The sequence below is a fragment of the Strigops habroptila genome, chromosome Z (assembly GCF_004027225.2).
Source record: "Strigops habroptila isolate Jane chromosome Z, bStrHab1.2.pri, whole genome shotgun sequence".
Taxonomy (NCBI): domain Eukaryota; kingdom Metazoa; phylum Chordata; class Aves; order Psittaciformes; family Psittacidae; genus Strigops; species Strigops habroptila.
The window spans coordinates 12,803,683-12,830,979 of record NC_044302.2 but is presented as its reverse complement, the minus strand read 5'-3'; the positions used below and the strand labels follow the sequence as shown (position 1 = coordinate 12,830,979).

General features: G+C 40.1%; 1 protein-coding gene across 1 annotated transcript in view; it reads right to left on the bottom strand.

Moving 5' to 3' along the window:
* Nucleotides 1-25,488, bottom strand: part of LOC115600623 (neural-cadherin-like) — a 55,408-nt gene extending 29,920 nt beyond the window's left edge. The window contains exons 1-11 of the mRNA XM_030469793.1: nt 24,447-25,488; nt 13,813-14,010; nt 12,742-12,967; nt 11,616-11,817; nt 10,125-10,236; nt 8,578-8,827; nt 5,621-5,763; nt 3,174-3,346; nt 1,984-2,152; nt 1,231-1,401; nt 76-248 (exon numbers count right to left, since the gene is read on the bottom strand). Coding sequence (XP_030325653.1) covers nt 76-248; nt 1,231-1,401; nt 1,984-2,152; nt 3,174-3,346; nt 5,621-5,763; nt 8,578-8,827; nt 10,125-10,236; nt 11,616-11,817; nt 12,742-12,967; nt 13,813-14,010; nt 24,447-25,488 — 2,859 coding nt within the window. The remainder of the gene's footprint in view (nt 1-75; nt 249-1,230; nt 1,402-1,983; nt 2,153-3,173; nt 3,347-5,620; nt 5,764-8,577; nt 8,828-10,124; nt 10,237-11,615; nt 11,818-12,741; nt 12,968-13,812; nt 14,011-24,446) is intronic.
* Between the last annotated feature and the right edge of the window lie 1,809 nt (nt 25,489-27,297).

Sequence of the window (27,297 nt, the reverse complement as noted above, 5' to 3'; positions counted from 1 at the left end):
ACACAAACTTTTAACCTGAGTCCCTCCTACATTATACAGAAATAGTCAGCTTAAAAAGGAAAGCAAGCACCATACCTGAGATATGGGTTGGTTCACAAACACCCAGCCTGTAGTAGGATTAATCTGTAAATAATTTGATTCTTCATTTGCTATCAAATATGTAATGGCAGCACTGGAGCTGTAGTCATCATCATGGGCTGCAACACGAAGAAAGCTGGTCCCAACTCTTGTGTCCTCTCTTAGGAAATCTAATGTAAGGAAAGGATATTTCAAACTGATCATTAATTCCTGAAGTACCATGAACATCTTACTAAGAAAGGAAGAAATACTAAAGTAATAATGTATGGAAGCTATAACTTTATCTTCCTTGGAACAATGGGAGTAAGAATCAAACTGAGTATTTTAAAGAGCTGCTATCACTCCAGAGCTATGGATCACATCTGAACTTCTTATTACCACATTAATAACTTGGAATTCTTATTTCTCATAAGATAACTACTTTTTTTTGGTCTCGTATTTGTACTACTGGACTAATCGCTCTGTATGAAATATACAAAAATGGAATATTCATTTATTGCATAAAGTTAGAAGAAAAGGTCCACATTGTCAGAAACTACTTTCTAGGACTTCGTATAACTATAACTGAGTTAGTTATACTAACTGAGAAGACTGATAATTCAGTCTCATTTCTCATTCAGTTAGTATAACTAACTGAGAACTGTAAGTCTTCATTTGTTTATGAATATTACACACGCTTCTGGGTGTTCATCCATAAACAGGAAGGGTTTTTTGAGGAACCAAGAAGGCAAGGTAGAACAACAAACAGTGAAGAATTACAAAATTCAAATGGGAAAAGTATGTAATTAAAAGTCATGACAAAAACCTATTAATCAGAAAACAAAGGATACACAGTGCTCAGTGCTGCGCACTCATGTTCTTACTGCAACTTTCGCATTTCTGTGTGGTACCACAGACATTCGGTATAGTCAGGTAAGGAAAGGTACTGACATGGCTATTGTTTCAAGGAATTTTCCCATAACAACACTCAGGAAAGCCTACGAGCCAAGACTCTGCTTGTTACACTGCACATTACACAGAGTTACAACTAAGGTAGGTGCATGTCTGGCTGCAATCACCTAGTTGGACATGCGATCTACTGCCAGGAAAGACAACACACCAGGTAAGCTCACACTCAGGGCACTGAAACGCTATCCCATGACTCTCAATTACATTCGTAATGAGTGTTTTCAAATCTGGGGTCGTTGTCATTTTGGTCCAAGATGATAACATTTATCTGACATATTCCAATGAGCGGTTCCGCCGCCTGATCTGTTGCTGTGACAGTGATAGGATATTCCCTCTGCTTTTCTCGATCAAATACCTGAACAGTTGTCAGTACACCTGAAAACATATGAAATACCAGAGAGTTAAAATACTCTGCATTCTACATTTAGATGCTTATTTGTCTGTCATACAATGAAACATATTAAATAAGCCTACAACAAGAAATAAAAAATATTTCTTTTGAAAAGCAGTAAGGACAGGGAAAAGACATGCTTTGTGTCTTTCGTTCTCCAAAAATTCAGCCTGAATTTAGTTTTGACCTTCCAAGACTTAGTCTCCTTCTGTTTGTAAGACTGCTGTCACTTGGATAAATCATTTATATGCTATTAACAATGTTGTAATACAATGTACACTTTAAATATGGTGGTTCTTTTAAATCCAGTTACAAAAAAAGACAAATCATTGTTTCACACAGCAGAATTTCCACATTTCAGAAAAAACATTCCTTCTACTTCAGTCCTGGACACTTCTGGTTTCACAGAATACCTGTTCATGCAGTTAATGCAGTTTCTGTTTTGTCTGCTATCAAAAAACTAAATGAGAAAGCATGAAGTATGATTTTACTTAAGGGTTTTCTTTTCCCATCAGTGTAAGAAAGTAGTTTCTATATGTCAGTATCAGTTCTGTTACTCGCCTTACCTGTGTCAGGATGAATACTAAATGCTGGCAGGACACCACCTCTCTGCACCAAGCCATATTTCACCAGACCATTGGCTCCTTTGTCAGCATCAGTAGCTTCAACCTGCAGTACAACTGTCCCTGAAGGCTGGTTCTCCAGTACTGAAGCATGTTCCTGATAATACTGACACTAAGAGAGGGGAGGAAGTAAAAAAAGGCACAAAAAACCCAAGGACTTACCATGCTGTTTGATTTAAGGACATAGAGGAGGGGGAAGGAAAAAAGTACACTTAGCTACACTTTCATACACATGCACTGATATTAGTGTTTTATCTGTACTGTGACTAATTTACAGACTTCAGTTGCTATTTCATAGTTGTAACATGTAACATGAGGCCACTGAGCACCTCCAACTAATGAAAATACTTGGACAAAAAGGTACAGTTACTTTCCAAATGCAAATACTTCTCTATATTAGCAAAAATATTATAAAAAAGAGGGCATACGCTTGCCCAGCCCACAGAACGGTTTTTCTCAAAAAGGGATTTCTACACGAAGTAACTTTGTTGACGACAGATTACTGAGAATTCCCAAGAGTAACACTGAGAGTCACTGACTCTTCAAAATATGCAACATTGTCCATCAACATTTTAGCCATCAGCATCCAACTTTATTTTTAGACAAACAGATCTTTAATATGAATTAACATTCTGAAAACCTATTCAAGCATTTCTTTTTTTATAGTACTTAACAAATTAAGATAAAACCCCACTTTTATTCTTCTCTCTTTCATCAGTTCCAGACATACAATCATCAAAAGAAGCCTATGTAATTTAGAGCGGTGTTTTGGAATATCCTGTAACAAGCTCACTGCGTAGGAGGGAGGCTATACCTATCCATTCCTCCTCACACATCACACTGAACATGGGTCCAACAGTTATTCACTCAACTTCATCTTCTAAAATGCCAGAGATGAGATGTGGTTCAGGGAAAAGACAGTTCTCACAGGAGCTATTCTGCCAATAGAACAGACCCTGTAAATCTTAGGAGAGGGATGGAAAAGATGGAGAAGACAGTGGCATCAGGCCTCCAGGAGAGATGGATGTGACCGCTTCTTGAATAGCTTAGCTGCTGCATCACTTGTAGCAACAACACAATCTTAAGCATTTACCACACAGTCTAATACAAACGACCAAGCCTCATATATTTACCTTCTGAAAGACAGGTTTGTTAGTGTTGACATCATCAATTTTCACAACAACCTGGGCAGTACTTGTAAGAGAATGGGGTCCTCCAGAGGCATTATCATCAGTAGCTATGACATTAAGTACATATTCTGTTCCCTGCAGCTTAGGAAACAGACTTGAACGAAGTCTAACTAGCCCTGTAAAAACAATAGGTTGTTTGGTTTAATTTTTTTCTCCATTAACCAATTACAGTTATTCTCACTAGTAAGCACCACAACAAACCACTCTGGTTTACGTACTCATCAATAAACTACAAGGCTGCTACAGTTCAATTTCACCATGGTATTTTTACTGCAGTCTGATATGAACACGAAATTGAGACAGCACACCAGGCTTCTCTGCAAGTTTGTCTACAGAGCTAAATGAGATGACAGCTACAACTCAGCTGACCTGCACATATTAGCTTTTGTGTATCTGCTGCAGAAACAAACAAAGCAAAACAAAAATCCAGAAAATCATTGTGCCAGACCTGTGTTTTACCTGTGCCTGCCCCATTAATGAGCCTGGCTGTGTTCCTGTATCATTACTGCAACAAAGCATGTGGGACTGTGTCTGCTGCTGTAGCTTTTATAAACAAACTAGCTCAAGTTTTCCTTCCTGCAGCACAAGCACAGCAGCATTTATCCCTACAGGCATATTCTCAGAAACCGGTGTTCTGCTACTCTCCCAAGCCACCCAAATGATGGGTGGGACATAAAGGAGCTGTCAGAGAAAGATGTATGAAAGATTTGCTACAAAAGAAAAAGAGACTACAGCTATCTGGAACCATGCAGTAAGAAGCTGTCATTCTTTTGCTCCATCATCCATCAATCACCTCTGTTATTCATCAGGCATAACAGCAACTGTCATTACAACAGTATTGTCACAGCATCAATGTCAGTCAGTTTGCTTGCAAATGTCTTGTTTTAGCTGCAGCACTTATGTTTGACAGATCTCCACTTTACCTTGGCATTTCTGTAGCAAGGGGGTGCAGACTATTCCCTTGACATCATTTCTGAAAAGAAAATGCTACAAGCCACTGTATAACCCTTATCGGTTTATTAAGCAACAAAAGCCAAAAAATTATAATGTTTCTAAAATTAAGTTTTAAAGACTATAAAAATTAATCAGTAAAAAAGTATAAAAGTACTTATACATGATTATATTAAAACTATGCAGCTAATCCTAAGAGATGCTCTCAAACAAATGTTAAGATTCATCGAGCACTTACAATACAGATATTCAGAAGGATCAGATATACTACACACCCATAGCAATTAGACACTTTTAAAACCATTGTTCCTTCAGGTGCCAAAACACCTTTAGAAATTTAACTCTTGGAACCTACAATTCTAGTTTTAACTCAGAAAGGATAAAAGGAGCTCTCAATAAATTCGGGATCATGTTTCAACACTTGCAAATTACCTGCAGACCGTATTTTTGGGAACATTTTCGAATCTAACATGAATATTGCAAAAACATGATCTGCACTGAAATTAACATCTCCTACTAAGTGAAGTCTATGAAATAAAGAGGAGGAATAATGTACAGCAGCTTACTCCTGCCTAAATATTCAACACTTATGCTTTGAAAAACAGAAGTTCAGATTTTGATTGCAGTTCAAAACAGGTTACATATAATGTAGTTTAAATGAAGTTAATTAAGTTACTTCAATCCTTCAGTAGGATTTCAATTTGAAGGACTATTTCTGCCTCAAAACATCCTCTTCTGTTTTTTTCAAGCAATCACCAGCAAATAAATCCTACTAATTTACAGGCATATGCTAACCTGCTCAGATAATGTGTGTTTGTGCATTTTTTAATTCTTTTTTTTAAAAAGGACACCAATTTCATGGGACTTTTTCCTTTGGGGTTTTAAAAATATGCAACTGCTGAGAAGAATTTTAAAAGATGTAAAATCTGCTATTTCAGAACAAATTACTTAAACCACAAAGTATTCCCCACACGTATTTTTTTAACTCATGCACGCAGTATTCTTGCCTAAGTAATATCACTCGTGAATAATGCAAGTTTGAAACTACTTTCCTAGATTAAATGTTACTCACGTCCTTGTTTGACACTTGGAATGTCACACTGTTATCAATAATAACATTCTCTATTTAGTTACTATTAAGTTACCTGCTATCTATAATAATGCTCTCTACTAAGCTACTGACTGAAAGCAAACAATGAACAAGTAAGATAGGTCAGTTATACAAAGCTTTTATGAAAATAGTACTTTTTTTTAATAATATAAGAGAGTCTAGAGTAATTGTGTCTTTTTCCTGCACTTTTTAAAATTAGGTATTAGCTTCAAAAATAGAGTATGCTATTCAGCTTTTATAACTGCCACCAAATGAAGACCAAATTCAAGCTGTACCAGATCAGAATCAACATTATAACTGCAACAGCAAAGAGCTAATATATTATTACCTTTCTTAGTGTCAATAACAAAGTTTCCTTTTTGATTCCCAGACAGAATATCGTATGTCACACCACCTCCATCAGGGTCAATGGCATTAACTGTAGCAATCAGTGTGTTTGGGCCTGCATCTTCAGAAACAAAACTCCTGTAGCTGTGCAAAGAAACGAGTATGATGTATTTATTAACTTAGACAGGAAATAATATATATAGAACTGTGCTTTACAACACCTACTGACTACCTGAGCAAAGGGTACTGCAGAGATTTGTAATTTATTAATATAATTACACTGATAGGATGCTTCTCTTAACCAGTGAAATGTTAGTATTGATGATCTGCCCAACCATCCATGTCTGTCTGTTGTTACCTACCACAGATTTCCATTGCAAACTTTCAGCAGTACTGAAGCTCTGAAGCTCAGCTTTGCAACAAAACTTGTGCTAAATGCAGAATTTGCTTTTTTATTTTAATTGAAAAAATGAGCTGCATGATTCACAGAATCGAAGCAAACATTTGCCAAGTTAAAGCACTGCTCGTCACAGCACATTTTCTGACACAAATTCTCAAAATGCTTCTTTGCACCAGCAAGACTAAGATGAGAATCAGATCTGAAGGATGTGCGCGTTAACGTCAGTTTTACAAAAATCTCAAGTCCAGACACATCACTGACATTGTAAGCTCTTAAGAAGCATTATCAGCCTAAGCTCTCTGGAGTACAAAAGCCCCCTGCTTTAGCAAAGTCCCAAATACGTATTATTTTATCTGACTGGATTGAGCACAGGCCAGCCTAAAGCATACTACAGACCGCTCCATAATAGATATCCCAAAGCTCAGCCATAAGAATGAACTACAGCTGGCTGTACAACGGTACAGATAAAATACGTATGTGCTGCTGGGTTCAGAGTGCTTATGGACCCACTCTCCATATGCTGAGCGTAGAAAAACTCAAAGAAAATGGACGTACAGAAAACCTCTCCCTTAGCTTTTGTTGTCTAGGTATGTGTGTTTTCATCAAAACCTTTGCAGAAACAGCATTTTTCTTCTCCCAATTTAATATGCAATGAAATAAGAGAAGTATATTATTCTCATTTAATTCAGTCACAACCCTCGGGATACTGTCTTAATTTTGCATCTGGAAAGCAACTGAACAGTAATTCTCGTAGTTTTGAACATGAAATATAGGGACAGAAGAGTTCAAGTCATCAGAAGAGGTCTCTTAAAAAGAAAAAAGTAAAAACTGACAAAATGAAACACAGTGGTAGCCTTCAGCATTTCATAACTGAGATAAAGAGTAACAGTGATGAAAGAAAGCTCACGGCAAGGAATCACAAGTTTATGCTGGACTGTAAATCTATTTAAACAAAGGGCTACAAGGACAGCAGCAGCATCTTGATTTGTATTCGCCTGCCACAGAGCACTGCAGTAATTGCAAACCAGTCTCTCAACAGGACCTAACTTACAAGTCTTCATGATGAATCCATTTTGCAGAAAACTTCAACTAAGTTCTGAATTTCACCTTCGGGTTCAGGATTTTTTTCATAATGGGAAAGATAAAGCAAAATCAAAAGTCTGGTTAACCTGGTTAAATGAGAACTTGAGATAATTTGAATTCCAGGACCTGAATTCAATTCCAATGTCAATCTATACATATATACAGTTTCCCTGCTATTATTGCCTTGGGAACAGAAAAGCTTCTTGTGAATGTTTGGTAATTTAAAATAATGTTCATTTTAATAATGTTCTTCTTTAAATATACGAGCTGGCAGGGTGTTTTGTTTAAACTATGTTTTCTGCTTCCAATTTCTTAAGAAATGTTTACAGCATCTTTAATACTATCACTCATTTTTGATTAAAAATTAGAAACAGATCCACAACTAACAGATAAATATGCAATGACCCTGACTATTAAAACAAATAAATAAATGAAAAATAGGCATCATCTGAAGAGTGAGAAACTTTGTTGGGTTTAGTGTTTGAAAATGCATAAAGATCCAGTAAGAATTTACAAAATATCAATTTTTCCAACCTGTATCTCCTAAGCAATGTTTAGGAAAGAAAGGAAAGCACAAGATTTTGAAGCCAGAGGTTCCCCTCACATAAAGGACAGACTGCCAGAAAGCTTTGATATTTTGTTCACAAGCTTAGCATCAATGAAATCTCTGCTGGGATTTTGTCCTGAGCAACTTCTTGTTTTAGTAAGTAGAGGACTGATGTAGAAGCTGACTGGGAATTCCATTACTAAGCCTCTAACATGAATGCAAGTTTATAGTACTTATGACATTGATTCAGACACTTCTGAGCCCTAATGATGGAAGAAAAATGCTCACTGATGCTTTAGAAAGGGGGGGAGAGGGAAAACGTAGTTTTTAGGTCACGGGACTAAGTGAAATTAAGTGAACTCCACTTATCGACATTTATTTGCTGTTCTTGTAATTCAGTGGTCATACAGGATTCTGTCATCGAAGCATTTTTCTTTTACAATTATAAACCAGGGATGCAGACTGTTGACTGTAAGCTTAAATTGCATAATTAAAAGGCAAAACTCCACCACGTCCTCTGGATGAAGGCTGAGGACAACACTGACTTGCCTGCTTTTTCTGCTTGATTTCCTTTGCTGGTGGTAGAGTCCCCTTGAAATGTATAATCTGAAAATACTGCACCACCTTTTTCACTACGTATTGGAAAAAACTTAAATGCAAGATCCATTCAAAGAGACTGTCTATATACTACCTGTTCTATCTAGGCAGATACGTATGCCCTACTGTACACTGAAAAAAACATATTTCTTTTTTTTTCTGGTAGTAAGAGAGTCTCAGAGTCTAAAGATCAACCCACATCTGTCAGTCCAACTCTCACCTTGACTGAACTGAAGCCAGTTACCATCCTGTAATGACAAGCCTTTTGACCAAAACATAAAAAGCAACAGTAAAAGACAAAGATAACAGAGTTGTCTTTATAGATATTTACATTGTCTGGGAAAACTCAGGTGCTTCGTCATTCACATTTGAAACATGGATCCTAACAGTTGCTGTCCCAGTCTTCGGCTCTTCTCCTTTATCTACAGCCATAATTATAAACTCATACAGGTGGCCAGGTCGCTCATAGTCCAACCGTGTTGCTGGAAAAACAGTACCATGAGAAGTAATGCTGAAGTCTTGACTCAAAGCAGAATACAGCAATTCGGCATTCTCTTTTGAATCACAGTCAGTGGCTGTCACTATTAAAAGAGAAAGACATTGTGTAGATTAAAGTTTGTAACCTGGAATGTTAAGTACTATAACAAGAGAATTACTGTGTAGTATAGAACAGTAATAGCATTTGCCTTGCCATGTGGTGCTTGAAATAATTTATAAAACTGTGCTATGCCCTGTGTTTCTTATTGAACTAACCCTTACTGGAAATAAGTTGTTTAAAAAAAAAAAAAAAAGTTAAGTCCCTGGTTGAATTCAGCTGCTAGAACTTGCCCTTGCTGGATTTAAAGAGCCCTGCACTACCAAGAACCTATTTCCACACAGAGATATATATTCTCATGTCCACCTCAGCTATACTGCTGACTTAATATCACTCGGACAGATCACACCCTGTGTGATTTAATATGAAATATTTATATATATTAAACTGCATCATGTTATGCGTTTGTCAGATCCTACCCGTAACCTACAAAACCCTATGCCGAAAAAGCAGTTACCAGAATAGTAACTTATAGACTTCCATTACTACAGGATAAATCACTATGTAGAATAGTAGATGCTATAAAATCCTATTTACTAGGGAACAGCAATTTTCCAGTAGTTTAATTCCCCCTCTCCTCAAGATTTATAAAAAGGTTGTGTAAGGGTTAAATACTAATATAAGGCCCTTGTACAACTGCTGAGTTGACATAAATTTTATTGCTAAGATCTGCTCATTTCTTTATAAACATTTTCAACACAAGATTTTTGCAGCTTACAAAGCCAAAGTTACCAAACTTACAAAGCATCACCATTTAAAGCTTAAGCCACTGATTACATTGGGAAGAAGCACAGTCTTTTTCTCAAGCACCTAAACAAAACCTCCCACAAACCAGTTAAACCACACAAGAGGCTTTTAATGCAAAAAAGCAGTATATCCTACAGCAAGCTCATGTAGGACTCTTGAATTAAGACAGGCAGAGAAGGTGAGGTGATGTGTCTGTAATTTCTGATCCAACATCATTCTCTTCCTTCAAGAGACGAAACATTGCAAAATTGCTATTATAAGCCTGCTGCTATAATACTAACCCCAACTGAAGTCCTGTTACTTCAAAATCCCACAAAGAAGATTTGTTTCCTTTGCCATCTGTCCCTCAAAATTATTTGGGCTGCAGCAGCAGCAAATAATCATGACCCAATTCTACCTGGTGCCATTTGTCTTCAGAGAGTTGCAACTACTCATGCTAGGGCAGGCAATTTTGCCTTCTGAACTGAAGTCTAATTAGTGGGACGAAAATGTCAATACTCACACTGAACGTAACGAATCATTTTAGAAGCACTAACCTTGTAGAAGTGCAGTTGTCATAGTAACTGTTTCAGGAACATCAACCTTGCTGTAAATTGACTGATGAAATTCAGGGGCACAATCATTCACATCTGTGATTACAACCAAAACCTTAATAAGAGAAGAGAGGAATGTTAAACAGCAAAGCGATTTGAGGCAACAACTTTGTTGCTTTAGAAATACCAGATAGAAGAACTTCCTGAAAACATCCTTGAAGTCTTCAGAAGCTACAGCTCATAGGATAAGCCATTTTTCTTAGATTGCTCTGAGAAATGTTGAAATACTAGATCCCAAAATACTTCTAATTGCCAAGTCCCAGTCCCTTGCAGCAACACTTTCCACTCACCCTCCACCTCTGCTGATTATTCCATTAGCAATTTAAAAGAAAATGGACTTTCTGCTTTCCAAGCATCCTTTTCCCATTATCTTATCTTCCAACACTTCTGTAATTTGTAACACTAATGATTCTACTACCAAGCATATTACATTTTGGCAGTTTAAATCTTCAAGACCAAGTTCCGGATTCAGCAGCAGCGTAAATTAGACATAAATGGACTTGACCGTGGTAAAACAAGAACTACAATTCTGCTTGTAACATCTTTTAAAACGTTTTCTTATTCCTATGCCAAATATGAGTCCACAGTTGCACTGTCTACAATTCAAACAGTAAGGAGTGAGTTAAATTAGCCTTTATGGCAGTTCATACTGTTACACTTGAGACTGTCAGAAGTTGGTTGAGGTATTCTGCACTACAGTGCAACTGGCAAATGTATACACCATCTACCCTTACACAGGTTCGTATAAATGGGGAGTTGCTCTCTCTTAACTACCAAGGTTGTATCAGAGTAAAGCAGCTACATGTTAAACTATGTTTAGGCTAAATGTATTTGTAAAATCATTTCATAATCTTCTTTCAAGTCATATTCCACCACTCTTCATCCTGTAGTATATAAAACACTCAAGAAAAAAGACCACTCTCTGGTGTGCTACAGCCACTGTTAGACTGACACAGACACTGTTTCACTGTTTCTCTGTGTCTTCACACTTGTTCCTAATAAGTCTGCCTCCTGTTCCCTCCATAGTGTACATCTCATTTCCTGCAGCAGGAACAAACTGTTACATTGCATGCATTTCCCAGCTCCGTGAATCCTACTGTTACAACCGTATTAAATATACTTAGAAATGTTTTTGCCGTCAAATAGCTTTCTAGAACACCATGAACCATCATCAAAAGATACCCGTGAGCTTTTCTTACTTCCCCTCTTTCCAAGTTCACTTTGTGTTCTTCATAAGAAACAAATCATTTTCTGTTCTGCCTTTGTTTTAAATTGGAATCAACATCTTCGCATAGACGAAGAGACTTCTAAAATGCACAACAGAACAGACAGCATGAACTGGGGCAACAGGAGCCCCTAGGGAATCTGTACAGAAATATGGAAAGGCTGAAGGAAAGTGGTAATACATATAGACTGCCAGAAGTGATCACCTACCTCTGCTGCACTGCTGAACTGCTCATTTTCCTGTCCTCTGACCAAAAGAAGATAGTGGTGTTGGCCACTCTCATAATCCACACTCTGAGTTAAACTGATATCTCCTGTTGCCTGATCAATGCTGAACAGACCACTGGGGTTAGTCAATAAACTGTAGCTCAGGGATTTCTTTTGATATGATACAGCAGTAACTGTAAGAAAGCTGCATTTAAAAAAAAAAAAAGAAAAAAAAAAGAAAAAAAAAGATTCAAGCACAAAATGCAACATACTGAAAAATATGACAAAAATTATCCATACCAGAAATGATGGTGCAATCCTGCAGGTCTGATTGCACCATCAAACACTCAGAAGTTCTATCATCTTGAGGTTCAACAGATAAAGATAGGATTATTGCAAGCAGAACACAATAAGGATTAAACATGCAGGAATGGAGGAGTTCATTTTTGCTCCAGCTGAGTTTGCCTACTCTAACTTTCTACTATGACAGTGATGGTTTTCAGGCAGAAAACAAAAAGATAAAGCAAGATGTGAAAGATTCATTTTAATAACAGCATAGTAAATTTGGTGTTGCGGTTATACCATTCCTAAAGCTTCATCACATAACTGCAAAAGGACAAAAGCCAACCACTAACGGTGTGCATGTTACAGGTTATACAGGACATATGTTTTTAGCTCATCTCACACTATTTTTTTTCTACCAAAGTCCAATATGTTTAAGTTCAAGTGTGAAAAACACTTGCAGTATGAAGTAAAAGAAGAAAATTAAAAATAAAACAGAATACTAATTCCTTAAGTGTTTGTTGCCTATCATGCAGGTTTCTTAGGATCAAACGCAGAGAAAGATCTGGTGATGCTCCTCTGCTCAGCAGCAGCCTTAAATAAGACCACAACTACAAAATCCTAAATCCAGAGCGTGACAGCAACTCTGTTTTCCTGTGTACTTGTGTCATTGGTCCAATTTAAATATGAGAATTTCAGAATTCTACATCTTGATCACTTCTATTAAGATACATAAATTTCTATTCACAGTATCTATGATTCATAAACAAAACTGAGGCTTTGGAGAGATCAAAAAGAAATTAAACTAGGACACAATCTCACTGCATTATTTTTAACTGTTACTTACGATTTTCCTTGTGGCGTACTTTCAGGAACATAAACAAAGTATGATATGTTGGTGAACTGTGGAGGCCGAAATCCAGCAATTACAGAAACAGAGGCTGGAGACCCTCTGCTTCCAAGTTTATCTGCTGCTAGTACGGTCAGTAAATACTCCTTGTCTTTCACCAGTGGCAAACCCGTTGTTTTAATCCAGCCAGTGTCCTTCTCAACTTCAAATCTGTCTTCACCACCTAAAAAGAACAAATCCACAAGTTGCTGTCAGCGAGAGAGTTTTACTTGATTAAAATTAAGAGGAGAATACGGTATCAATTCCCTAGTTGGTTTTGGCTTAGAATCAGCATGCACACAAAAATTAAAAAGTTTGTTTAGAATTTAGAAATCAGAAATCAGTAATCATGTTCATGAGTACATTTCTAAGTTGTGTTTTACTTCTCTGCATAATTATCAGCCTTCTTTATCCTCCAGTACTTTGCTGTTGTTTGAGCCTAAGTACCCCTTACCAGAAAATACCCTGCTACAGTCCTGGCAAAGAACAAAATCACCTTTGGAGTGATATTGCTACTCCCCTTCTGCTTACACAGTTTTGAACTGCTACTTATTTTTTCTGAAGAGCCAAATTACTAATGAGTCTGCACTAGATTTGCAAAGCTAAGACACAACCCAGACCCTCGAAAATTTGTTGCAGAAGGAACCCTAACCTTCTCCACCCAACAAACTGTGCTCCACGTATGGCCCTATCTCATAAAAAGGCAGTCAGCCCAGCACAGAGGTGCTGACTGCTGCCATCGCCACCCCCTTGCCAAAGCCCTGAGGAGTACTGACTGCTCCAGTCTCCACCATCCGCCATGACACATTCTGGACAGGAACTCAACTTTGCAAGGAGAAAACCCTTCAAACCTGGCAAACCTGTCCATACCATACATAAAAGCTGATTTTTCTCACACACAGAGCTGAAGGCTTATGAACCTTTTACAGGAGGAAGGGAAGACTTTTCACTAATGAAACTGAGGCTAAAAGTCCAAAAAGTTACAAGACTGAAGCCTAATACACAGAGAATAAGAGGATTAAAATTTACCTTCCAAGAGAAAATATTCTACTGCTCCATGGATCCCTTCATCTGCATCCAGAGCAAGCAGCTTGTATACTTCAGTATCTCCTGCAGCTTCGGGGGAAACCACAGCCAGGAACGGGAACGGCTCCATGGCCCAGTTGGGTACATTGTCATTCACGTCTGTCACAGTAAGTGACAAGTGCACCAAGTACCAATCCTTCCCTAATGGTCACAGAAAAATGAAGAAATATTTAGGCAGCTACTTAATGGCACTCAGAGTAACAGAAACATGTATCAGTTCCTGAGTGTGTATTGCCTGCAATATCGTGCAATGTTTACAGCAGCTCTGAATTGTGGAAATTAAACATTTGTTCCCAAAAAATTCTAATCTACCCTAACTAGTGATTTTCCTGGTTAGGAAGTTCCCTAAAATCCTAATATGGTTTTCACTTCTACTAAGGATTAAACGCTATTACAAAATAAATAAATAAACAAAACCCCACAAAAAAACCACCACAGAATGGAACTATTCACATTCTCACAAAAAGGACAACAGAAGATCCTTAAAAATTGAGGGAAAAGTATTTGTTACATCTCTGCTATTATTAAATTAACCAGTGAAGACAGTCAAGCTCCTAAACAAGTAGTAAGTATCAGGCAGGTGTTACTGAAAAGGTGGCAGAAAGGAAAAATGTCAGACTGAAGAAACTGCTCGGAAATCCCCAGGAATGGAGCATTCCTTACAAAGGAGGAAAAAGTGGGAAAACATCCCAATTGAAGCAAGTTCCTGAACACAAAGCCAAAGGATAGGATTAAAATTTTTCATGTTCCTAAGAAAGCAAAGTGATACAGAAGACAGAAAGCCATTTTCTCCTTAAAAATTTATATATACTTTCAACTGAAAAAAAAAAAAAAAAAGCCTCCTTCAATCATACACAAGTAGCTCACATTTTGAAGCAACTTAGCTGGGGTGACACAACACTGCGACAAAGGTGGTATTTTTTGTAACTGATAAATATTATCAGTAACATTAGGGAGCACAGTATAAATATAACAGGCTGAGAGAGTTGGGCTTGTTCAGCCCAGAGAAAAGCAGGCTCCAAGGAGACCTTAGAGCAGCTTCCAATGCCTAATGGGGACAAGAAGAAAGCTGGAACGGGACTTTTTACAATGGCATGTAGTGACAGGACAAGGGGGAATGCCTTTAAACTGAGAGAGGGGAGATTTACATTAGACATTAGGAAGAAATACTTTTTGATGAGGGAGATGAGCTGCTGGCACAGGGTGCCCAGAGAAGCTGTGGCTGCCCCATCCCTGGCAGTGTTCAAGGCCAGGTTGGACGGGGCTTGGAGCAACCTGGTCTAGTTGAAGGTGTCCCTGCCTGTGGCAGGGGGCTGGAACTGGATGAGCTTTAAGGTCCCTCCGAACCCAAACCACTGTCTGATTCTATGAACTTAGGCCTTTTGGCCAGCTTGGCTCCAGGTGGACTGGCACTGAACTTGTAAAAGGTTTTGCTACAGAAGCCAACTTGAGTGCTCCTGCAGTCCATCTTGAATGCCTCTGGCTCCGGAAGAGTCATGTATGCACACCCTGACCCCAAAAGAGGACAACTGCACTGACATGGCACTACGACCCAGCTAACAAGCCTGAGAAGTGAAAAGGAATGTGGTCCGCGTGAAAACAGCCATCTACATTTACAGTTCTATTTATCCTCAAGTTTAATAATGGTTGTAAAGTCAGAATTTTTAAAGATGATGGTGTTAATACTTGATCTTAAGGTCCTTTCCAACCCTAACCACTCTATGAATCTATAATTTCAGTGTGTATTAATATACATGAAAACTTAGCTACACACACGCATTTATTTTGAAAATAGCTTTACAGGAACTGAAACACCATACAAAGAACTAAACTAAAATTATCAGGTCTAATTTAAATCTAATTAATAATACAAAGAACTTAGTATTTAAGACTCTAAATATAAAGTGTTGCCAAAATGTCTGATCTTGTAAACAGTGTTATCTTGCTAAGGAGGGATGTTCCCGTAGGAAGGTGTGCCACCTAGCAGCTCCCTCGCTCTCCCTCTCCACTTCCTTAATGGCAGCATGACATCCCTCTCCAAAAAACATCCCAGTTCCAACTTTTGTCTGATGTATGCATTTACTGACATTATCCCTTCGCTCCCACAGAAATACGAATATATCTTTCACATTAGCTTCTGGCAAGCTTCAGCTTTTCACACTTTGGATCCCCTGTCTGATGGCAAGTGGCATATTTAGTACACGGAATCGTAATCTGCAACCTATAAACAACCAGTAAGTGGATTGTGGTAAAGAAAATTCCTTGGTGCTGTGATTAACAAAGGCAAATGTAAGTTTCTTACTGAGACTTAACCCATCATGACCTTTGAGTGCTTTCTGTTCTTATCCAGACAATTCTGTTAACAGAGAATCAGCATTCAGCCAAGATAATCACAGTTCTTCCTAGTTAAACTGGTAAAACTGTATTCATTCATCTGAATTTTAAAACTGTAACTCCAAGTGCATCACTTTTTCTTCTTCTCTAAAGAGCAACAGAAAGTGTATTGACAGTAACTTGTTAAATACAAATCAATTTCTTTGTAATTATATCCTGTACTCAGAATTCAATGTTACAGGGAATATAATAACAGCTTAGGATAGCACATGTGAAAAACTGATGGCTACAGCAAAACCAAACTTCTAATTTATCAAACAGTAAATCACAGAAGCGACTAGTTTCCTGAAATAGAACCTTAAACATGCCTTGCCCCACTGCAGAACACAGATATGTGCAGCATGCATTTTTACATTTTCAGGGAAAAATTCTCAGTTACCACATACATCCTAGTCTTACAAAGTCCTGTCAACTTTAACTGAGGTGACTGGTGTGTGCTACATATTTCACTTCTGCAGTCAGGAGTGTTGGGAGGCCTGCTGTGAGGATGCTCAATTTGGCTTCTCTAGTCAAATGTTCCTTTTAACATTGCATGTGAAGCCAAGGGTTCCACAGATAAAACTCAAATTGCCTCACCACAATAAAAATTACTGATTTGAGGTGAGAGGTGAGAGTATAATAGCCCAAACTGCTACTGCTCTGCCCTTGTAGTCACCCAGGTACAATTAATTCCCTTCAGCATTTAGACAGACTCTGTGAAAACAACTACCTGCTTTCTTCCCTGTATAGCACGAAACAAGTCAGATGGTGCAACCAAAAAACCATCCCAAAATCACGATGTAAAAAGCAGCAGCATGGGTATTATTTCCCACTACCACATTAAATAGAATCAAACGTGTTTCATGCCAGAACATGTGTTCTTAAAGTTCCAGGGCAATCAGTTCAAGACACCTGAAGAAACTGCAGAGGAGGGAACTTGTTAGATGTTGATCTGAATCTGAGACAGAAATATACTTAAGGCTGTCCAAAAAGAATATGTGCAAAAGAGAGAAGTTAGCGTCAAAACCGCCTGTCTCTTCTGTAAAGAACAGGTCTTGTGGCAGCTGTCACAGGTTTGTAAATACTCACTAATAGCTTAGTTTGCCTGGGCAGACTGCTGGCTTAAAATAACGAGCACTAACTTAGAAACCAAGTTAAGAACCTCTGAAAATCTGCCTCTGTAATAGCAAGATCTACCGAGGACTTGAATGCCACCTTGGTAACCCTGCCAGGAGCAGAAAGGTTACTGGTCTTTGCCTCTCTGGAGTCTGGAAATCAGTATCCCAATCACCCCATGAACTCATGCAGTTTCAAGTTCTGCTGAAGTTTTTAACGTGCCTGAATTCCTCTACCAAAAAAAAAGTCACAATCGAAGAATAACTGATTTTTATTGAACAAGTAGTAATAAACCTGGGTAAAAATTCCACTCTTGTCACTTACTGATTGTCAGTTTACTGAACATTAATATGCTGGTACTTGGTACCTAATTATAACATTCTTCTTGTAAGGAAACTGTCAAGAACTGCATCAGGACTGAGATTAATCCTCACATGCTCTAACAAACTTCGTTCATCAAAAACTAAAAGGACTGGGGCATGTTCCTCCACATACTTGTGTTTTAATAGTTAAGAGACCTTAAAGTCATTTGACATCTTGACAAGATCAAAGCTTTCAGCAATATGTTGGTTACCTCTAAAACATCTGAATACTCCTAAGAATTTTGTCAGGGTACTCAGCAGGAACTGCACTGCACATAATCCAAGAGACAGGCATAGGTGCCTGTCTTGACCGGTACACGTTCCCACTGCGTATGACCTTACAGATCTTACTGGTGTGTTATCTTCTTCCACCAAACATAGACAATCTGATTCATAAGTAAAATACTAAATAAACCATCGTGATTTTGCTTTCAGATAAGGGCTGTCTGGAGGAAAATGACTGTAAGTTTTCCCTCACGTGTACAATATGTCAAAGCAAAAACTCTAACAGAAACACCAAACAGGACCGTACTTCTCTGCACAGAGACTTACAAATGTGACCTGACAACTTGTACAAACAACATCAGGGAATCCAACGAGGCATGCCTGGACAAGGACTTGCCAGAGAACGAGTGTGATGAAGAGACTGACATAGACAATAATGTGTAACGTGTATGTCGAGCAGGACATCACAATAAGAATTTCAAACTACGGTCATGAACATGATTTATTTTTTAAAACATAATCCCACATTCTAACAAGCACAGGAAATATTTAAAACTTTTTCATTTGTTGTAATTACCATAACATATAAATTACAAAATGCAATCTCTTATTTTTTAACTGACATAGCTGCTTGTCTGCAGAATAGTTGTGTTCTCCTGCAGAATGGAGCTTAAACTAGACCTTCAAATAATTTTAATGAGGTACATAAAATTCATTTTCTCCCCTTTTTATGAAAATTATTTGTGCTTCAAGACAGAGGACGGAAGGAAATTTTAGAAACATACAGGTCTCGATAGTTCAGGTGTCTCAGTGCCTCCTTCCACCAAAATGCCCTCCCATATGGATCTTGCAGTTACATTAATTATACATTTACATTTGTATATTAATAGTAGTATTATTTCTATTATTAGTATATTAACAGTAGTTTATTAGGAGTATATAAGTAGTACACATGCAGTAATATTGCTATATTATGGGAGAACTAACATGTTACAATTCCACTCATATCTTAGCAGAAACAGCTTAAAACTGGTAATCCTCTGTGGATTTGCGTTAAGTCCTACAAACACACAGACCGGTTCTATTTAAATCATGTGTTCCAAACACCAGCGGCGACAAGTGGAGACCCCTGCAACTATGTTCAGCAGTGCACGTCAACCCTACACTGAGATCCTAAGTCAGGAACCTGACACAGGCTTCATCATCCCTAAAAGAATTTTCAAACTGTTTTGTAACACACTAGCAACAAGAATTTCCTCAATATGAAATGCTAGATACTTGACTTTCAAGCCAGCTACACTGCAGATAGCTTACACAATGCCATCCATCCAAAAAAATATTACTAAAAGAATAGTTCTGAGCATCTTGCTGCACATCGACATGACAGTACTGTAATATTGAAACATCTTCTATTAAAAACTAGTGTTGTTAGAAGCCATATAGAAAATATTACTTCATATTCAAAAGGGGAAAACAATCTTTTTATTTGATCACAAAGTACTTTTTCCTCTTTTCTTACTTATCTTTACTATGTAAACTAATGAAAACAGGTTCTGTGAGCAGACTGCTTTTCCCACATATTTGCAAACACCACTTATCTGCCTTTTGCAATATCGAAACTAAGCCCTCTCTACCGCTCTCTTTTCAATTTATATTAAGAATTAAGACTAAAATTACAAACTCTATTCCAGAGGTTTTTCCTACTTTAGCTGCTTAATTCCCTATTAGAGTCAATTCGTGTATCATTAAAAATCCTTCTTAGGGCAGCTCATCCTGAAGTCTGCTTTTCCTAAGACATTCCCTCCAGTTACAATTACTTCCTTTTAACTTAGTATTATTGACAAAAGGTGCAGCACTGAAATTCATTCCCTACCATCAAATCAATTCTCAAAATCCACTGCTGAAACCTCATCAAAAGTATCTATCTATAATTGCTTGTTTTTCAGGCCTATCTGTGTTTGAAACTGATAAACAAAAGGATTTATTATACTGCCTTCATCTGAATTCCAGCTACATTAGGGAACATAAAACACTATCTGGTCCAAGTTTCTGCTCACAGGAAATACATGATATGCCATGACTTACACTTCTCAGTCTTAAAAAAAGAAAAACAACCCCAAGCGAAACATTAAGTGACTTGCTGGGAAGTTCAACCATAGCAAAAATGCTCTTTAAAAGCAGCAGTAGGTCACTAAAAAAAAAAAAAAAAAAAATAGTCTCTAAAATATCTGTCTCTGTGTAGGCAAACTTCCAGTTCCATACAGCTAATGAAATCAGTTCTCTACCAACCTACTCTGCGTAAGAATTACACATCAACATAATCCAACTGTTGGCTTCTATAGCAGAAGCATTTCCAAGAATGCCACAGTTTACCTACCTGATGACACTGGGTTTTAGACTTTCATCATTTTATGTTAGACTAATCATAGCACAACACTTGTTTAACCTTTCAACAGATGTAAAAAATATGGGCCACCTCAGCAGAAAACCCATTTAGTAAAATCAATTACTGTACATCCAGCAACATTCCTTCAAGTCCACAAGGTGCAAGCCACAACATAAGTAGGATTTGTGCGATATCTAAAATCTTCCTAGTTTAAGATAAAATTCACTTTTTTAAAAGGATGTCCCTTTTCCAAGAAAAAGCATGAAAATCTGTTATTCAAACGCCTTTCAGCAAACAGCCATGCAGATCAAGGACAGTGTCTGCTGTCAGCTTCCTCACTAGATACCTTTTTCCAAATCTCCATGCTCAAAAGGAGACAGTGTCTCATTAAGGACAGTTGTTGAGATTGAGAAGCTTTAATAAGGCAGTTAAACGTATAGGAGAAAACATAACATTTTAGATTAACTATTCAAAGTTAGAAATCCAATCTTTTGGTGAGATACAAACCACATCTGTATAATAAAATAAACTGGTTTTAGATTAAAAAAACCACCACAAACAGGAAAAAAACTTAATACTCATATACTATGAAGAATGGGTTACACACTTTGTCCAAAAACCTTAGGAAAACTTCTAATAAATGAAAAAGGGTGCCACAAGCTTGTAAAATCATTAGCAATTTTTCACATCAAATTTAAGACATATAGCGGGACTTAGTATGTAGAAGGAATGGAAATCCCTCTCAAAATCATGAACCTCTGAGGGAGTCCAAGTTAAAGACTTGTGAAAATGGAAGAACATCCTGAAAATTAAATTAAGCGACCAAATATCTTGATTGGATAATTGTTCCTTTCTCTTTTAGGTTCTTCACTAGCCCTTTATGGCTCTACCCAATTCAGTTTTATCTGAAAAAAACTCTTTTGTGGTGTCACCACTGATTTTCTAGGAATGGGTTTCAACGTAAAGTAGCACGAACTAGCTCCTCCAACCTGATATTGAAGTTGGGTTATAAGGATGCACTGGATTGCACACAGCTACTGCAAAGTAATAAATCCTGTCATTCCAAACACCAACTGGAAAAAGAATATTCCCTCACCTACCTCTATGGTTACACTAAGGGTGGCAGGAAGGAAAAGAGGGCTTTAATACGTAGTCATTTGGTTAACAACAACTTTTGAATGTTATACTGGTTAAGCCAAGCCTTGAAAAACACGTGCTGAAATAGTTGGACTGCCATTTCAAATACTGTATGTTGGAGATGCCTCTAAACCCATCTCTTTTCACCATATCCAATTAGAAAATGATGCTGTCAATCTGTGAAACTGAACGTATTCTCAGACTTCTAATTGCATTAAGCTTATACAGACTGTCTCTTCTCTCAAAAATCCAAGATACTTCTGTAAGACAAGACTTGAAAATAGAACACTTGCATTGGCTAAAATGCAGGCATCTCTGCACCAGTCTAATTGACAAAACTGACAATGCCAGACATAGATTTAAATAATCTGACAATACGGAATATGTACTTGGCTGAACACGTCACTACAACTATGAACAACTATTATACAGTCCTTGAATGTACTAAGGGAAGAGATATTATATTATTATGATTAAACAATAACGGGTGAGAAGCAAGGTTCTCCTAGCATTTTTAGGTTGTTTCAATTTATTTTTCAGAGGAGATTTATGAGAGTGTTAAAAGTCTTGCAAGCCTTTAGGTCAATACCCCTATTACATACTGGCCTACATCTACTAGCAAATTAAGTACTCAAGTTGGTATTTTTCTTATTTTTAAGCTGCTCCAACTTCTAAGACTTCTACCTTAAATAGACAATTTTTTTTTATCTTTTTTTAAATCAGAGGTTTGTTTTTTGGGTTTTTTGGGGGGGTTACTGCAAATAAAATATTTGGCGTTTGAGAGGACATTGTTGTTTTGAAGAAGCTCTGCAAGTATCTGAACTCTTTTAACACCTCACTCTGCAATACGTCTTCACTTAAAAGATCTGCTGACAAAAAGTTTGGGAAGATACCAGTCTGGGAAGTTCCCAGAATATCCTAAGCCTCCAGCTGCCATCAGGAGAAATTTCTTTTCCCATTTTCATACCCTAACATGAGATAAAGCCACCGGTTATTGTACCCAGTCCTACTGTATATCCTTCAACAAACAGAACAATTATGCACAAACATTTCTCTACTGTCATCTCTGAAAATTTATGAAGTATCTGATGGGCTACTTTTAAGCACAGTAGTTTGCTCATTCATAAAACATAAACCTTCTGAAGAGATTACTTTGATGGGCTCAAGCTGTGGACAGCCCACATCCCTTCTGTGTAGGTCTCAACATTTCTGCAGATAGAGTAATGACAGTATGTCACTTCTCTGTCCCTTACCCTCACACAGCTTTCAAAATAGAAGTTAAAGCAAACCAGAAAAGTACAGAAGTAAAGAGAGCATCAAAGGAGCTAAATTATCATAGCAGAGTGGATCTGAGTATAAGTTATGAATTAAAAGAGAGTCAAGTGATACCCATGTAATCAGGGACTTCCCAGTGTGGTATCCATCTGCTGAGAGTGGCAGACAAAAAACCCAAGCACGTCCAGATGTGAAGTAATAACTGCACATCAATAATTCCAACAGACATCCTTAAATAACAAAACATGTGTCTTAATAAATGATTACTGACTGCCAAAAAGCATTATAATGAGGAGAGAATTAGCTAAAGAGGTAGCAGCTGCCATTCTACTGCAAGATAGGAAGTTCTCTTGAAACTTCCTTTTGAAATTTTCCTTAGAATTTCTTGGGGAAGCCACTGAAACTGTCAGTGCTAATTTGAATCCCTGCGGACATCCTCAGGGATTTAACAGACACCAAGGAATAAACTGTCTCTCACTCCTGCAGGCTGCCCCTCATTCAGGAAACAGAAGAGATGAGGGAAAAGTGTGGGAATCTTCTCCTCTGTCTGCCTGTGCTGCTCTGTGAAGAACAGAAGTTACTCTGAGCAGTTGCACTGCTGAGATGTTACTAGTTTTCACAAGCACTAGAAGCCAAACAATATGAAACCCCTTCAAAACCTTTCCAAGCTTTCTGCTGACAAAATTTTCTCAAGAATACTCACATTCCAGACAATCTTCAGAACACTGTTACAATCACAAGTAACACAAAAATAGCGAGAGACACAGTGAATGTACACAGGCACCCACCATCTGGTGAATTAAAAACATGCTTAAACTAAGCAGTATTTTCATAGGTGAAAAATATTAACCAAGATGACAATTCAAAATGAAAAAAAAGAATTAAAAAAAGTAATAGACGTAATCAACCAGAGACAAATGTTATTCTCCAGAATATTATTTAACCAGAGATAAATAGAGTTATTCTATTTCACTTAAGACTGTCGATGACAGTTTAAATCACACACACACAGTTTAAATGGTGCACGTTGGAGTCCTCGGGTTTTTAAGAAAAGAGCAGCCACAGAAACACGAAGGCATCAACCCTGCAAAAACTCCCGCCAAACACGTTGAGCTTTAAAGACTCAAAACTCGACGGCTTCAGCTGCTTCAGGCCGCGCACTTACAGATCAGAGCTACGGGAAGTATTTTTCAGCAAGCACTTGTGCGGAAGCAGCGTGGTGTATCCAACGTGCTTTGTCTCAGCACGTGTATCGCGTAAGTTACACTCTGGTTACACCACACACTTTCCATGCTGCTTGCTAATGACTAAGAATTTGGACAGGTGAAATAGTTACATTCTGATAACCACCTCACTGCCCCACACATTTTGACACAGCTGGGCAGTCCATACCCCCTACGCTACGTAATGGTTCTTGATCCCTACACAGTTTTAATAGTAATAATTTACAGATCTAAAGATCAAACCCACATTCCACAACATAACAGCATACATCACCTGACACCGAACCACCGCCACGCACTTGCTGTCACTTGGGATCCTTTTACTCCCTAAAGGACAACCCATCCTCCAACTGACAGACGGGACGAGACCACTACTGCGTACAGACTTAACTTTTGTTTGCGGCTCCCACCGCGGGGGGCAAGCGCAGCGGTCGCATGTCTGTTGGCAGCCCCTGCCTGTGCCCTCACACCCGCACGTACCTGTGCGCTCCTGGACGCGCACGACGAGCTTCCAGTGCGCCACCGCATCCCTGTCGAGGCCCGCGGCTAGCGTCACCGCGCCGCTCTCCCGCTCCACACGCACCGGCGACTCCTCGACGGGCGGGGACACCAGCTCGAACCAGGCGCAGGAGAAGCGCGCCGGGCCCAGCGTCGCCAGGCGGCTGCCCGGGCGGGCGTCCTCGGGCACTGACAGGGACAGCGGCCGGGCCGCGGCGGGGGACGGCGGCAGCCGCACGGACCGGCGGCGGCGTAGGGCGGCACCGCGAGGCGCCGGGAGGCGCTTGGCCTGCGGCAGCACCTCGAGCTCCAGCGGGGCGCTGAGCAGGGGCGGCCGCCCGCGGTCCCGCGCGTAGAGGCGCAGCGGGCGGGGAGCGCGCAGGTGGAGCAGGGAGCGCACCAGCAGCACGCGCCCGCTGCGCGGCACCACGAAGAAGTGCTCGCTGCGCGGGAGCGCGAAGTAGCGCAGCTCCGCGTTGGCGCCCGCGTCCGCGTCCTCGGCGCGCGCCTGCCACACGGCGGAGCCGAGCGCGAGCGTCTCCTCCACGCGGAGCCGCGTGACGCCGCGGCGCGGGCCCCCCGCGAAGCGCGGCGCGTTGTCGTTGTCGTCCAGCACGCGGACGGCGATGGCGGCCAACTCCGCGGGCGCGGCGGCGCGCGGCAGGCAGCGCCGGCAGCACAGCGCCAGGCGCAGCGCGTAGAGCGCGCGCGCCTCGCGGTCCAGCGGGCGGGCGGTGCGCAGCAGGACGCGCGCTGTGCGGGCGTGCAGCCACACGCGGAAGTGCGAGTGCCCCTCGCCCAGCAGCTGCAGCCGCCAACGCCGGCCCCGCACCTGCGCGCACCACGGCCCCGGCGCCAGCCGCGTCAGGGGGATGCTCAGCCCGCGCACGCGCGTGCCCGCCGCGCGGTTCTCCGCGACGTGCCCGTCGAACGAGGGTCTCCTCCGCGGCGCGGCGCGGGCGGCGGCCAGGGCGCAGCACAGCAGCAGGCAGCCGGCGGCGCGAGGCGCTCCGCGGGGCACCATGGCGCGGAGCGGCCCTGCCCTGCCACTGCCCTGCCAGCAGCTCCCCGCGGCGGTGCGGACACTGGTCGGGCGGGGAGGGACCGCCCCGGGCGCTACGCTGGGGCTGGGGCAGCTGCCGCCCCGCCCCGTTACTTCCCGCCTTGCCCCTGCCCGCACAGGTCTCACGGAATAAACCGTGCGCCTGGTTCAGGTGTCCTCTGGGTTAACCGCCCGCCAGACCCAACCATCCTCCCCGTGGAACAGCCTCACCTCCCGCTTCACCTCCCGCTTCACCTCCGCAAGCCCTCTCCTCCCACAGAGCCACCTTCCCCGCCCGCTTACACGGGCAGCGGCGCACGGGGATGTCCCGCCGGCTGTCTGTCACGTCTGTCAACACACGGGTGGCTGCCGACAGTATCTTCTTGTTGGTTTCTAAATAGCCCCGTATTATAAAACCCGAGTTTTGACCCCAGGTCGTGCTTGAACGGTGGCACTGGACTGAAGTTACATCCTTAGTCACAAGTAACCGGCTCCCAATGCCTCGTATCTGTAAAGGTAAAAGAAATCTTTTAGGTGACACGTAGCTTAACTAGAGAATGTTTCGGGTGATAAACAGAAAGAAATAGAACCCAAGATTTATTTAACTGGCTACATAAAACAGTCATGTTGCAGAAGAAGTTACTATAAAAGCAGTTCCTTTTGACCAAAAGGCAAACACGCCTGCAGGAGTGAGTGCTCCTGACTGCCACACTCTCAGCAGTCGGCTTTCAAGGGGGAAGAAGGGGCTGGCAGTCCCCCGGCACGTTTTACTGTGAGTAACCATAAATACATGTCAATAGCAGAATTGCTCCTCTGGAGCAAGCTGATCTAGATGTCATCTGGCACACCTGACAGACATGGCTTTCAAGCACCAGTCTGAACTTTCAGGAAGGGCTCTGCCCTGCTGCACTATCTCAACAAAGGGATCTCTTTCTACACTATTTGCTTCCCACTCACGATTCTACAAGTGTGTTGGCACACAGCGCTGCAGGATTGAGCCCAAAGTGACAGGACAGTCGCTGTGCTATTTCAAATGGTTTGCACATTGTCACTTTCTATGACAACACTTGCAGGTCCATTTTCCCAAATGCAAGTGTAAGTGATGATCCTTTCCTGTATAACTTTGCAAACTAAACCTAAATTATTCAGAAGTACAGCTGCTGTTGTCTGATCCTTGCTAGCTCTTCATGCAGCTTTCTCACCACACTTCACATTTTTTTCTTGGAATCTAGCAGTCGGATGGGTGCAAGAAACACCTTCTGTCAAGCTAAGAGCAGAATCCTTCCTCCAAAACTGAAAAACTGATGACGTTTTCAGTATCTTTCAGTATTTTGTAACAATTACTTCCCAGTTTCTTTCGACTATCTGGAAGAGCCTTTCTCCTGTTAAGCAGAGTGTGCTACATACCAGTCCAAGAAGTTTAGGATAAATGTTTTAATTACAATAATCTATGTAAGTGGACATACCTCTTATGCAGTCAAAAACATCTCCTACATAACTTATCAGCGAACTAAATGAGCAATAGATACATATAAAAAAGTGAAATCTGAGGTGTGTTGAAATCAGACAAAACAGTCACAATAAATTCTCACTGAAGAACACTCCAATAGTATATTCTGTTTTCCCGAAAATAATTGCATTATTAATAATCTCAGTAAACAGCTTGAAAATCTGTACAGAAAAGCTTTTCTTCACAATCCTAAGTTTTAACATAAAGTTTTTCTAATCAGAATTCTGACTTATGTGACTGACACAGAGTCACTACACTTTTTAAATAATGACTTTCATAAA